Source organism: Kryptolebias marmoratus, linkage group LG12 (genome assembly GCF_001649575.2).
Source record: "Kryptolebias marmoratus isolate JLee-2015 linkage group LG12, ASM164957v2, whole genome shotgun sequence".
NCBI lineage: Eukaryota > Metazoa > Chordata > Actinopteri > Cyprinodontiformes > Rivulidae > Kryptolebias > Kryptolebias marmoratus.
In genome coordinates, this window is record NC_051441.1 from 23,965,738 (window position 1) to 23,977,181 (window position 11,444).

The following is an 11,444-nucleotide window of genomic DNA, read 5'->3' on the forward strand; positions in this document are numbered from 1 at the left end:
CCCCAGGGCGGGAAGCAATCCTGCAACCTTCTTGCTGGGAGGCAACAGCTCTAACCACTACACCACTGTGCCACCCCACTATGATATGTGTTTAATTCAAATTAATCGATCAGAATTCAGGAAAATCATGTTGAATCTATGTTTGTGTGTATTTCTGGGAGTGGGTTTTTTGTATGATGTTTGAAAGACATTAATAGATAAGCTGTGTCTGGCAAAACTTTTTTGTATACAACTGTACATATTTGGGAAGACAAACTTAAATAAAATACTTAAAATGTGAATGTGTGTGGTGGTGGTGGGGTGTGTGTGGGGGGGTGCCTGCTTCACGCTATGTTGTCCCACATTGACATTCCCAAATGTTGGCAAGTATGCACTTGTCTGATAAATGTGATTCTTATTCTGATTTATACTTCACAGGGAGGACCTTTGATCTCCTGCTGTTCCCTGCAGTTCGGTAGGTGGCGCGACTGAACTTTAAGGCTGGTTTGCCAACCGACATTAAACCCAACAAAAGAAGAAGATTACAGTCCGCAGCTCGGTACTCCTGCCATGGTTTACAGCGAAACTCTGTTAGGAAAGACATTGTTTTATTTCATTTCCTCAAACATAAAACATTAAAGCAAGAAATCAAACGGACAACAGAATATGCCGCTGCCTGTTCAGGTGTTTAACTTTCAGGTAAGTTAAATTACAGCCATGCATTTAGTTTCCAAACCGTAAATATTACTGAGTTACAAACAGGCAAGAAGTTAAAACGCTGCGGTTAGATTGAATAATGTGGCAAATGTCACAACTAAAAACTAGAGTCTATGAACCACTCACGCGTCACTCCTCGTGTTGGATGTACCTCATATATCATGACAGAAACTTATTTATCAGAGCAGCAGTCCTCGTCTTTAATTACGCTTAGCTCCAGCTAAGCAAATAAAGTCAGATAGTCGTTTTTTGTCACATTTTACTGACATTTTAATTACCCTTTAAATATCGGCGAGCTTGTAAAATTCGTATTTGATAACATTTTGCCTTTTGAAATATTCGAGATACTTTAGCAAAACGAGCGAATAACAACAAGGCCTCTATTAGCAGCATCAGTGACTGGATGCTAACAAAGCTAACATGGCTGCACGCTACGTGAAAAGCATCATAACATTACATATCTCATGTCATGTATCACAGGTATGCCATCCTGAGTGTCATAAAGTAACGTCTTTAAGGCTCAGGAGTTTGTGCGTTTTCAAACTAGTGGATCACATTTGTATTAATGCTAACCAAAGCTAACTGTGTGTCAATAATTCACCTTGTTAATCGAAAAAAAATCTATTACTTAACAAAGGTAACACTGTTTTTCTTTTAATGTTTTTAACAATGAGTACTTAAACATATAAAAATACAGTTGATGTTAATTTGAATGAATAGTCTAACTTGTGCTGCTGTTTGCTGAGCAGTAAAGCGACAGCTGCTGTCAGTCTGATGCCCGCAGACAGCAGATGTTTGAGACTTTGCTCTCTGCAGATGGATGAGGTGCTCCTCAGATGATCAGGGTGTGTTACTGTGTGCCCAGGTTTGGATTTAAATTGTACACTAGTTTACAGGTTAAAGCACTTGAAAGGGAAATTTAATTAAACCGGCTAATATAAAGTCAAAAATATCATCCTTTAAAAAATAAAATCTTTTCATGATAGTCTGATATCCGGTGGTTGCTATATTCCTCCAAATGCCCACCCTTAAAATTTACAATTGTCTAAACTGCTAGAAGTACCAGTTTATGTTGTGTGATGTGTTTACTGACAGGTTTGTGTGTGGGAGCACACAGTTTCCAAAAGCCTTACGAAATAATGGGGCCAAATCCCTAAAAGTGACAGGAAACTTTTAGAGTAAAACAGAGAAAAAGAGTATACGATTTAAACCTTTCGGTTCTTTAGTCCTTACAGGAAACATAAGGTAGCTGTCAAACAAAACAAGCTGGAATTCCAGGGCAACTCAGAATCCTGTTCAGTGTATTTATGCTGTGGATAAACAGAAGGATCAGGACAGAGACCTGGTGGATCACTTTGTGACAGGCTGTAAAATCCAGAACCTAAACAATCCAGTTGGTTGTTATGGATTTGAGGAGGAGGAGAAGGAAAAGTAATTCAAACATAATTTCTATCCTGAGAAAAATAATCTGTGTTCAGGGGTCCCCCCGAAAAGAGGCTAAGCCTGACAGGAAAGTTGAAAATATGGCTATTTATTATGTGATATTGTAAGATTTTTGTGTCAAATATTTACACACCTACAGTTTTACAAAAACGCACTTTTAAAATACTTTTTTAAACAAACATACAATTAAAATAAATACAAATTGTTTGCACCTAATTTGAATCCTAATTTAAGTCACATTTACAAAAAAATTAAATTAACATAAATGAAAAAGTGCAAACACGGCACCAACACACGTCTCACATCAAGGCCAATGAATTACAACAGAGAACTCTGAAAAACAGAGAGATGCTGTACTGTACTGTGATTTTTGTGCCACAGGCTGCATGTTGGATCACTACATGTAACAACAAAAAGCATATCTAATGCTGAATTTAATAGGATCATTTTACTGTTAAACAAGGATAAATTACCACGTCTCATATTTTCAAAACATTTCAAAACATGCTTACCGTATTCGATCTTGTAAAGCCACCTGCTGAATTTCAGCTTGTTCGATTTTTATTGCTGTGGCTCCAGCGACGTGCTAACTCCAGCGGTAGCTGAAAGAGGCTCGGCTTCAGGGCTCATTAGAGTCACGCAGGGCTCCGCAAACGGCCCGTGGACTTGAGCGCTCGGTGGAGGCGTTTCTACTTTGCACTTGTTTATATGTCGGCGCAGTATTGTCTAAAAAGACAGGGGCAGTACGCTACGTAACCAGTGGAAATACGGTAAAAAAGAGAGCAGATGGTTGTCACATCAAATATGGCTGCACTTATTCAGGAGGAAGAACTGTTGTGTTTCTGGCTGCATTCAGTTTGACTTTCATTGATTTATTTGCTTATTTGCTTTTGTTGTGATTCGCCCATCAAAGGACTAATATTTCTTCCCTCTGTGGTCCATAAACAATCCTTTTTATCGGCTGCAGCAGTTATCCCCTTTTGTGGGTTTTGAGCCGTTTGATTATCTTTGTGAGCTCTCATAGAGGGATCATATAAATCCTGATACATGCGAACCAGCTCCGCTAGAGCACCAAAATAGTCCATTTTGAAAAGAGCATGGCTTGCGCGCTGCGCACAAAGTTAAAAAAATTTGGGAGGTGCATGACGCGACACCGCGCGAGGCCTTTGCGCAGGGGCGGGGACAGCGCGATTGCGTCACTGTTGCCGCGTGTACCTTTGCGTGGTGATCCTCTAAAGAGATAGAAAAAGGTAGCTGTTTTGGGGGTGCAGGTGGGAAAAAATGTGTATAAAAAAATGACATGTTCTACAACAAACAAGCGGAGCTTAGCCTGGCAGTAGGGGCAGTAAAGCCTGGCGGGCCGCCAGGCTTGTAATACAATGGGGGAAACCCTGATGTTGTCGATGATTTTTGCATTTCTACAACAGATGCTATGGTCCTGTTCAGACCTGGCATTATCAGTCAGTCAGCAGGTCTGCTGATGTTTCTGTAAAACCACAAATACATTCAGTCACCATGACATTGACATAGCTCAGTCACTTGAGTCCACACGTTTGTGGTTCATGAGATATTTTGCTAACAGACAGATTGAGTTGACTCAAATAGTTAATGGCAAGGTTCTAAACAGAGATCTTGTGCAAACTGTTAGCACTCAGGTATGTGTTGGAGATCAGCTACTACCACACCAGGTTTTAGATCTATATTTGCCAAGTTAATTGAATTCTGTTTTATTCTATTCTACTTAGTCACATTGTATCGGGTTGACTCCAATAGTTGGTCAATTGTAGAGATACATCTAATGATTACTTTTTGTGACAGATACACAGACATGGGGAAAAAAACATTATCTCCAGCGTTTTGCCTTCCAGCTGCAGAATGAAAAACATCAGTTAACCAGCAGGAGCAGGTCATGCTAATATCTTTGTTTTAAAGGAAAAAGAATGTGCAGATGAGTTTGGACACCCACAGATGAATGTTTGTGTTTTGGATCTGTGTTAACAGGTTTTTCTGTTTCTTTTTTTCCCCACAAGTTCACTTTCTATGTCTTTTTTTTTAACCTACATCTACCTGACAAATTTTAATGTGACAATGTACACCAAAAAGTTTACTGCTTTTCTGAAAGTACTTTATCATCTTGATAAAGTACTTTGATAGGTGTAGGCTTTGTTAAATTAGATGATGCACTTACTTACTGTAAACACACATGTTTCTTGTTTGTGTTATTCCTTGTCTTGCATGTCAGTGGATGCAAACCTCTGTGTGGTGTGTGTTTTCTCAGGGGTCTGTGGAGCCCATGCAGATTGATGCAGACCCTCAGGAGGACCAGCAGAATGCTCCAGATATCAACTACATAGTGGAGAATCCCTCACTGGTATTAATATTTACTCTGCCTCAGTTCTACACACACATTTATTACAGTTCATTTTTTTTAATGCCGGCAGTGACACATGGACTGAAGCTAATTTTTTTTAATCCATTAATGATGGTTTAACAGATCAAACCAGTTTTTTACCAGTCATCAGCTGTGATAATAGACTGAGAACAGCATCAAGCTCACATTCTCTAAACATTTGGGTTTGAATACTTTATTTCAGGAGTGGGCAGCAGTGGTCCTCAAGGGCCACTATCCTGCATGCTTTCCTTGTTTCCCTGCTCCAACACACCTGATTCAGTGGTTAAATTACCTCTTCATGTTCTGCAGAAGCCTGTAAATCACCCATTGATTTAAATCAGCTGTTTTGGAGCAGAGAAACAAGTAAAACGTGCAGGATAGTGGCCCTCAAGGACCAGGATTGGACACCCCTGCTTTATTTCAAGCTGCAAATAAAACAATAAAAACCCAGTATGTTAAAAAAATACAAAAAAAGGAAAACAAAAATCAAAAGTTTATACTGATAAACAAAAACCAAATGTACTGATTAATAAAGTCTAAGATAAATAAGTGTTATGTTAGCATCTATGCTAATTGTTGGTCAGCAGCCTGTGATCAGTTGGGTATTTTTGACATGTTATTACATGTTACTCTTTTTTTTTTTTTTTAGGCATGACAATGTATAAATCAGTGTTTCTGTAAAATAAATGTAATAATATAATTTAAATTTCAAGATAATTGATATGCATCAATAATCGTTTTATAATTGCATCACTATCTTCTAAATTATAATTGATTCAGGTCATGATTAAAGACTCCCACCCCTAAGGAGAGCTTTCCTGTTCTTATACCCTGGAGAGAACAGTTTCACCTGAACACACCTGTAGTTTTGAGGAGCAGCAGAGCAGAAATGTTTCAAATGTGAGGGCAAAATTTTGAAGGGAAATTATTTTATTGTGCAAGCAACATACCCTGCTCTTTAAACATGTATACTCTTGATTAACGACAGTAAATTAGTCCCATTCAGATTGATGCAGTTCATTTTAGAGCCGAGGTCCCCAAACCCCGGGCCATAGACCGGTACCGGTCCGTGGGTCATTTGGCACCGGGCTGCACAGAAAGAATAATTAATTTACAGTATTTCCGTTTTATTTATTTTCAGAGTTTGAACGACATTTATTTTGAAAAATGACCTGATTCTCTCCACTACAATTGCCTATGACTCACTCTTGATGCATGTCAAAACGCTTATCTAGGTCATGTGATACGTTACCGCTAAAAACAAACCCACAAGCTAGCAAAATGAGTAAAAAAACAAACATCTCTGAAAGCCCTAGATGGGACTGTCTCATTACTGAGAAACAGGCACAGGCTCCCACTGATTCAGCGGTATGGTGAGTTGTATTATTTGTGCACTTTTATATTTGTGGTGTCTCTTATTTAAAAGAGCATTTTAAACATCGCCTTATTGACCAGAGAACATTAGGGGGAGGAGAGGGTGTTATTCATGTTGATAACGCAATACCAGGACGCCAGTACATGTTGGATTTACGTTTATTATGTTTTAAAAAACCCCGTTTTCATGCTGGTCTTTTCATTTTATTTTGTTGCATTTATCCGCCACACCTTTAAAGGCCGGTCCTTGAAAATACTGTCTGATAATGAACCGGTCAGTGGAGCTAAAAAGGTTGGGGACTGCTGTTTTAAAGGATTCAGGAGTCCTTTAAGGAGCTGTTTGTGACTCTCTGCATAAAATCTGACTGAACCAAATGGCAGTACATGTTCTACCATTATTCTACCAAACAATTTAATGCAAAGAATGAGATTAGATTTTAAAACTATTATTGAAGCAATTATATTAAACACTGATCTATATATGTTCATTCCTAATAAAGAGTGCACAATAACATGACAAAAAACCCTGTTGATCACAGGCTGCTGACTAACATTAAACATAAATGCTTACTTAACATTGAAAACATCATAGAAAAGCTAACACGATTAGCATTATGTTTATCTTTAGAAACTTCTACACAAATCAAACATTTTAATGTTATTTCTAAAGACAGTGATTTTATGACTTCAACTATTACTAACAGAAGATATCCTTCAGGGATCAGAGATAAAAGAGGATAAAGATGTGAAAACACAACTTCACTACAATGTGTTTCTACTACAGGAAGTGACTCTACTGGGACAAAATAACAACTCTGTGGCAGCACAGAATAACAAAATAGATTTTTATTATATCATTTAAAATAAAATATATAATGATATATATAATTTTGATTCAGAATCTTCCATGTCTATTATGCGTCTAAAAATAGATTTTATCCCCATCCCTTAACCACAATACCAAGTATCCNCCCCCCCCCCCCCCCCAAAAAAAAAACAAAAAACTAAATATCACAAATTAAATAAGCTGAATATTTAATTTGTGACTTTTTTGCTCATTTCTTCTGTCTGTGTAGGACCTAGAGCAGTATGCCACAAGCTACAGTGGATTAATGCGCATTGAAAGACTTCAGTTTATTGCTGAGCATTGCCCTCAGCTGCGAGTGGAAGCTCTGAAGATGGCCCTCACCTTCGTCCAGAGGACCTTTAATGTTGACACTTATGAAGAGATCCACAGAAAACTCACTGAAGCTACCAGGTAGTTAAACAGTGTTATTGCTGATGTTTTTGTTATTCATTTCTGCTCAGCACAATGTTAGCCAAAGCAAATAATGCTGAGATAACCTCAACCTTAAACAAGTGTTAAGGTTGAAAGGTCATGTGACTGGATTGCAGTGACAACAATCTCTGCTCAACATTTCCATTCCTAGTATGTATGTAGTGGGGTTTTTGTTTTATTTTTTGTTTCTCCTTCCCCACCTGTAGGGAAGTGCAGAGTGCTTCAGATGCAGTGCCTGAAGGGGGGGTTGTTTCTCCTCCACTGGACTCAGCTTGGGCAGAATCCACTAGAAAAAAGGCTCTTCTCAAATTGGAGAAGTTGGACACAGATTTGAAAAACTACAAAGGCAATTCGATTAAAGAGAGCATCAGGTATGACTGCAGCTCCTGTTACCTGCTGAGTTTATTCCCTTAGTGCTTTTACTGACAAACTAAATTACTTTTTTAATTCAGAAATACTTTGAGCAAAACTACCACAGTTTGACTTTATTGCTGTATTAAAACAAAAAAGAGGATTTATTTGCTTGTAAACTCCAAACAGAAAGGCCCCAGGCATGAGGAGATTGTGTAGCCTTCTTGCTCAGAGGCGACAGCTCTAACCACTATGCCACCCAAGTGTCATCTTTCCTTCCTTCACTCTAGGAGAGGCCATGATGACTTGGGGGACCACTACCTGGACTGTGGTGACCTCAGTAATGCCCTGAAATGTTACTCCCGTGCCAGAGACTACTGCACCAGTGCTAAGCATGTTATTAACATGTGTCTAAATGTCATAAAGGTAGAGAAGGACGGAACCACACCACACTCCTGCCACATTCACAAATTTTCACTTGGAATCCCACTGAAGTTGTACAACAGATAGACAAGGTTGACTGCAATAGTTAATGCAAACTTTTTAAACAAAGATCTTGCACGTTTAGTAGCACCTTGACTATGTGTTGAAGATGACTCTTAGCTACAACCACACCCAAATTATAGCTCATTATCTGTAAAGTTGACTGAATTACAGCCATTTTGTGTTTTCTAAGGTTAGATACCTGTGGCGGCCATCTGGAATTGGGTTGAGTCCAAAAGTTAATTAATTCTAGATGTGCATCTAATAATTACTTTCTGAAAGTTTCATTAAAATCTGTTCAGTGGTTTGTGAGATATTTTGGTAACAGACAAACACACAGATGTAGGCAAAATCAGTATTGTGTGTTTTTGCCTTTAGGACGATAAATATCCTGTTCCAGTTCATGTAAACACACAAGTCATTACCAGAAAAAACGAAGAGTTTCTAAAATGCTGTATTTTGTTTCGACTAGGTGAGTGTTTACCTCCAGAACTGGTCTCATGTGCTGAGCTATGTGAACAAGGCAGAATCTACCCCAGAAATTGCAGAGGTATTTTTTTTTATGTTCAGCTTTAAACCAAACATGAAAAGTCTTCCACACTGTACTGTATATATCATCATGTTACAGAAATATCTTTATGTCAAGCTGATGTTTTCAGACATCCTGACTCAGAACCCTGATTCTGTTTTCTGCAGCAAAGAGGAGAACGAGACAGCCAGAACCAAACTGTCCTCACCAAATTAAAGTGTGCTGCAGGTAATACATTGTTTCAGGGGATAGTTTAGTCATTTTTGAAGGGATTTTCTGTCTGATAGTTATCAGTACTTAGTACCTTTTCAGCTGTAACATCAATCATAAAGCACAGGGTACAGAGACGGAGGCAAAAGGCTTCATCCGCCTTTTTGCTGAAGCTGTGAGGCTGCTGAGTGAATCAGTTCACTAAGAGTTCAGTACACCTTTGAACTGATACAATCAACAGCCTCGGCACCCTGCACAAAAAAAAGAAATCTTTTTTCACTTTTGTCTTTACATGAATTTTCCCTCACTGTGGTGGTGTTGTTGTTTCTCAGGTCTGGCTGAGTTAGCCTCCAGAAAATACAAACCAGCTGCCAAGTGCTTCCTGCAGGCTTCATTTGATCATTGTGACTGTCCAGAGGTGAGCTGCTGGCCTTCGCTTTACAAAAGCAGTGTTTATTCCTTGTACATCATTGATTTTAGAGGACAGTAGCAAGCTGAATATTTTTGTTTGAACTACTGTTGTAGAAAATCAGTACAGTGTTTGTGGGACTGTGTTGCAGCTGCTGTCACCCAGTAATGTGGCTGTGTACGGGGGTTTGTGTGCTTTGGCCACGTTTGATAGACAGGAGCTCCAACGTAATGTCATCTCTAGCAGGTAGGCTGCTGTAATTGGTAAAGATTAAAAAATATTTTTGTACATCTTATGACAAGAACTATCATGATATATTTTTTTTTTATCTCTGTCTCTAGCTCCTTTAAGTTATTTCTGGAATTAGAACCTCAGATTCGAGACATCATCTTCAAGTTCTATGAGTCCAAGTATGCGTCCTGTCTCAAGCTGCTGGATGAAATGAAGGTTAGAACTCACACCTATTGTAATAAATGAAACCTCCTTTCATACATGAACTGCAGCTGCAGTCAGAAGTTTCCATCCACCAATCATGGACATGATTTTTATATTAATTTGAGAATTTTTATGATTGATTTGAGTCGTTCTTTTTTCCAGGGTGGAATGTTTATACAACATACAACTACAATAATTTTAAAAACAAGAACTGGGAGCACAAGTTTAAATATATAGAGGAATTTTGTTATATCAGTCAGGGCCAAAATTATTCACACAAAGTACAATTATACACTTTTCATACCAGTAACCAGTGGTCTGCAGTCTGTATATGTACATAAAGTCACCGAATGTCCATTCTTCTGCCTACCTAGTGGGCAATTTGAGCCAAAAGAATTTTGTATTTTGGAAAACTGAACACCATTTGTGTTGTAAAACTTTTTTTACACCTGTCTGTGATTAGACATTTCACTCTAGAAATACTGGACATGTGTTATTAGTATCACAGACATAGTAGATTTCAAATCCGTTTTCAAATATTGAAAATCAATTTAGTTAATGCTAATTAATAAGGTAATAATAAAGAACACAAAAGTTGTAACTCAGGAGTGTGGAAGTGCAGAGCCCAGACAGGCCGGTGCATGTACATAACATATATGCACAGGATGGCCGAGCAAGAAATAAGACTAAAAGTAAATATACAAATACTTTCCATTTAAATCTTAATCTAATAGAATCGTGAGATGCCTTAAACATGTGACACCACAACTGTGTGCAGGGGAGTTATGGCCTATGGAAGACTTTCAGAGTAAAGTCTGGATAACTTTTGATCAACGCCACTGTCAAAACTCCATTTGTAAACCAGAAATAAAAAGGGCTGCTCAAGACATTTTCCCAGTAGTGAATATATGATTTGGAAGAATATTCAATAACCTTATTGAATTTGGTGTTTCTTACAGGATAACCTGTTGTTGGACATGTACCTGGCCCCACACATCAAAACTCTGTACAGTCAGATCAGAAACAGAGCCCTCATTCAGGTGAGCCATGAATGTCCATATCTGTTTCTGAAATAATTATCTGCTGCTCTACACAACAAAAATCTATTTTAATAACAGTAATCAGCTACCACTTTGGACAACGATGAAGTCTGTTTTATTCACTCTGTATCTTTTGTTTGGAGGACCAAAAATAACCGTCTTACATTTATCTACATACTATCATTTAATTAGTTATTTACAGCAAAAATTTACTAATACTGTGAAAATGTTCAGCTGCAAGAACTGGGCTTAAATTGACTGAAAACACAGAAAATGGCTGCTTTGAAAGATTACACAAACTTATGGCTGCTTGGAAGGAAAATAGTAGGATGTAGTTCAGGAAATGCATATGTTGCATTTATGTTGTAAAAGTATATATTTAGTCTGCAATTTAACACAAAAGACTTCTGAAAATTAAAACCAGCATAAAAGTGCACAAAGCATCAGCATGTTAGATTGGTTAAGAATCTAAAAACTCAGTTTAAACAGTGTGATCTGAGGGTATTTGTTGGATCTCAGCTTTCTCTATTTTTAATTTTTTCATCAATTAAAAGAATTTGTTTATAGAAGCAGGGCCATTTTTAGGAGTGATTATTAGGCCCGAGCAGCGACAGCGCTGCGAAGGCCTATTGTATTTCGTAGAATTCTTATTCTTATTCTTTTCCCCCCGAGATCGCAAATTTGGGGGCTTTAACATATTCAAAAACTCACCAAACTTCACAGAAAGTTGTCCCCCGTGTGAAATCGCGTGATTCTAATGTAATCGAAAGTGGGCGTGGCCAAACTGCTCCACAGCGCCCCCT

At 38.2% G+C, this 11,444-nt stretch overlaps 1 protein-coding gene across 1 annotated transcript in view; it reads left to right on the forward strand.

Moving 5' to 3' along the window:
- The first annotated feature begins 645 nt into the window (after nucleotides 1-645).
- The window catches only part of gps1 (G protein pathway suppressor 1), a 19,047-nt gene continuing 8,248 nt past the window's right edge, over nucleotides 646-11,444 (forward strand). The window contains exons 1-11 of the mRNA XM_017432198.3: nucleotides 646-678; nucleotides 4,418-4,510; nucleotides 6,982-7,163; nucleotides 7,391-7,555; nucleotides 7,826-7,961; nucleotides 8,491-8,568; nucleotides 8,715-8,775; nucleotides 9,090-9,175; nucleotides 9,318-9,412; nucleotides 9,508-9,613; nucleotides 10,561-10,641. Coding sequence (XP_017287687.1) covers nucleotides 646-678; nucleotides 4,418-4,510; nucleotides 6,982-7,163; nucleotides 7,391-7,555; nucleotides 7,826-7,961; nucleotides 8,491-8,568; nucleotides 8,715-8,775; nucleotides 9,090-9,175; nucleotides 9,318-9,412; nucleotides 9,508-9,613; nucleotides 10,561-10,641 — 1,116 coding nt within the window. The remainder of the gene's footprint in view (nucleotides 679-4,417; nucleotides 4,511-6,981; nucleotides 7,164-7,390; nucleotides 7,556-7,825; nucleotides 7,962-8,490; nucleotides 8,569-8,714; nucleotides 8,776-9,089; nucleotides 9,176-9,317; nucleotides 9,413-9,507; nucleotides 9,614-10,560; nucleotides 10,642-11,444) is intronic.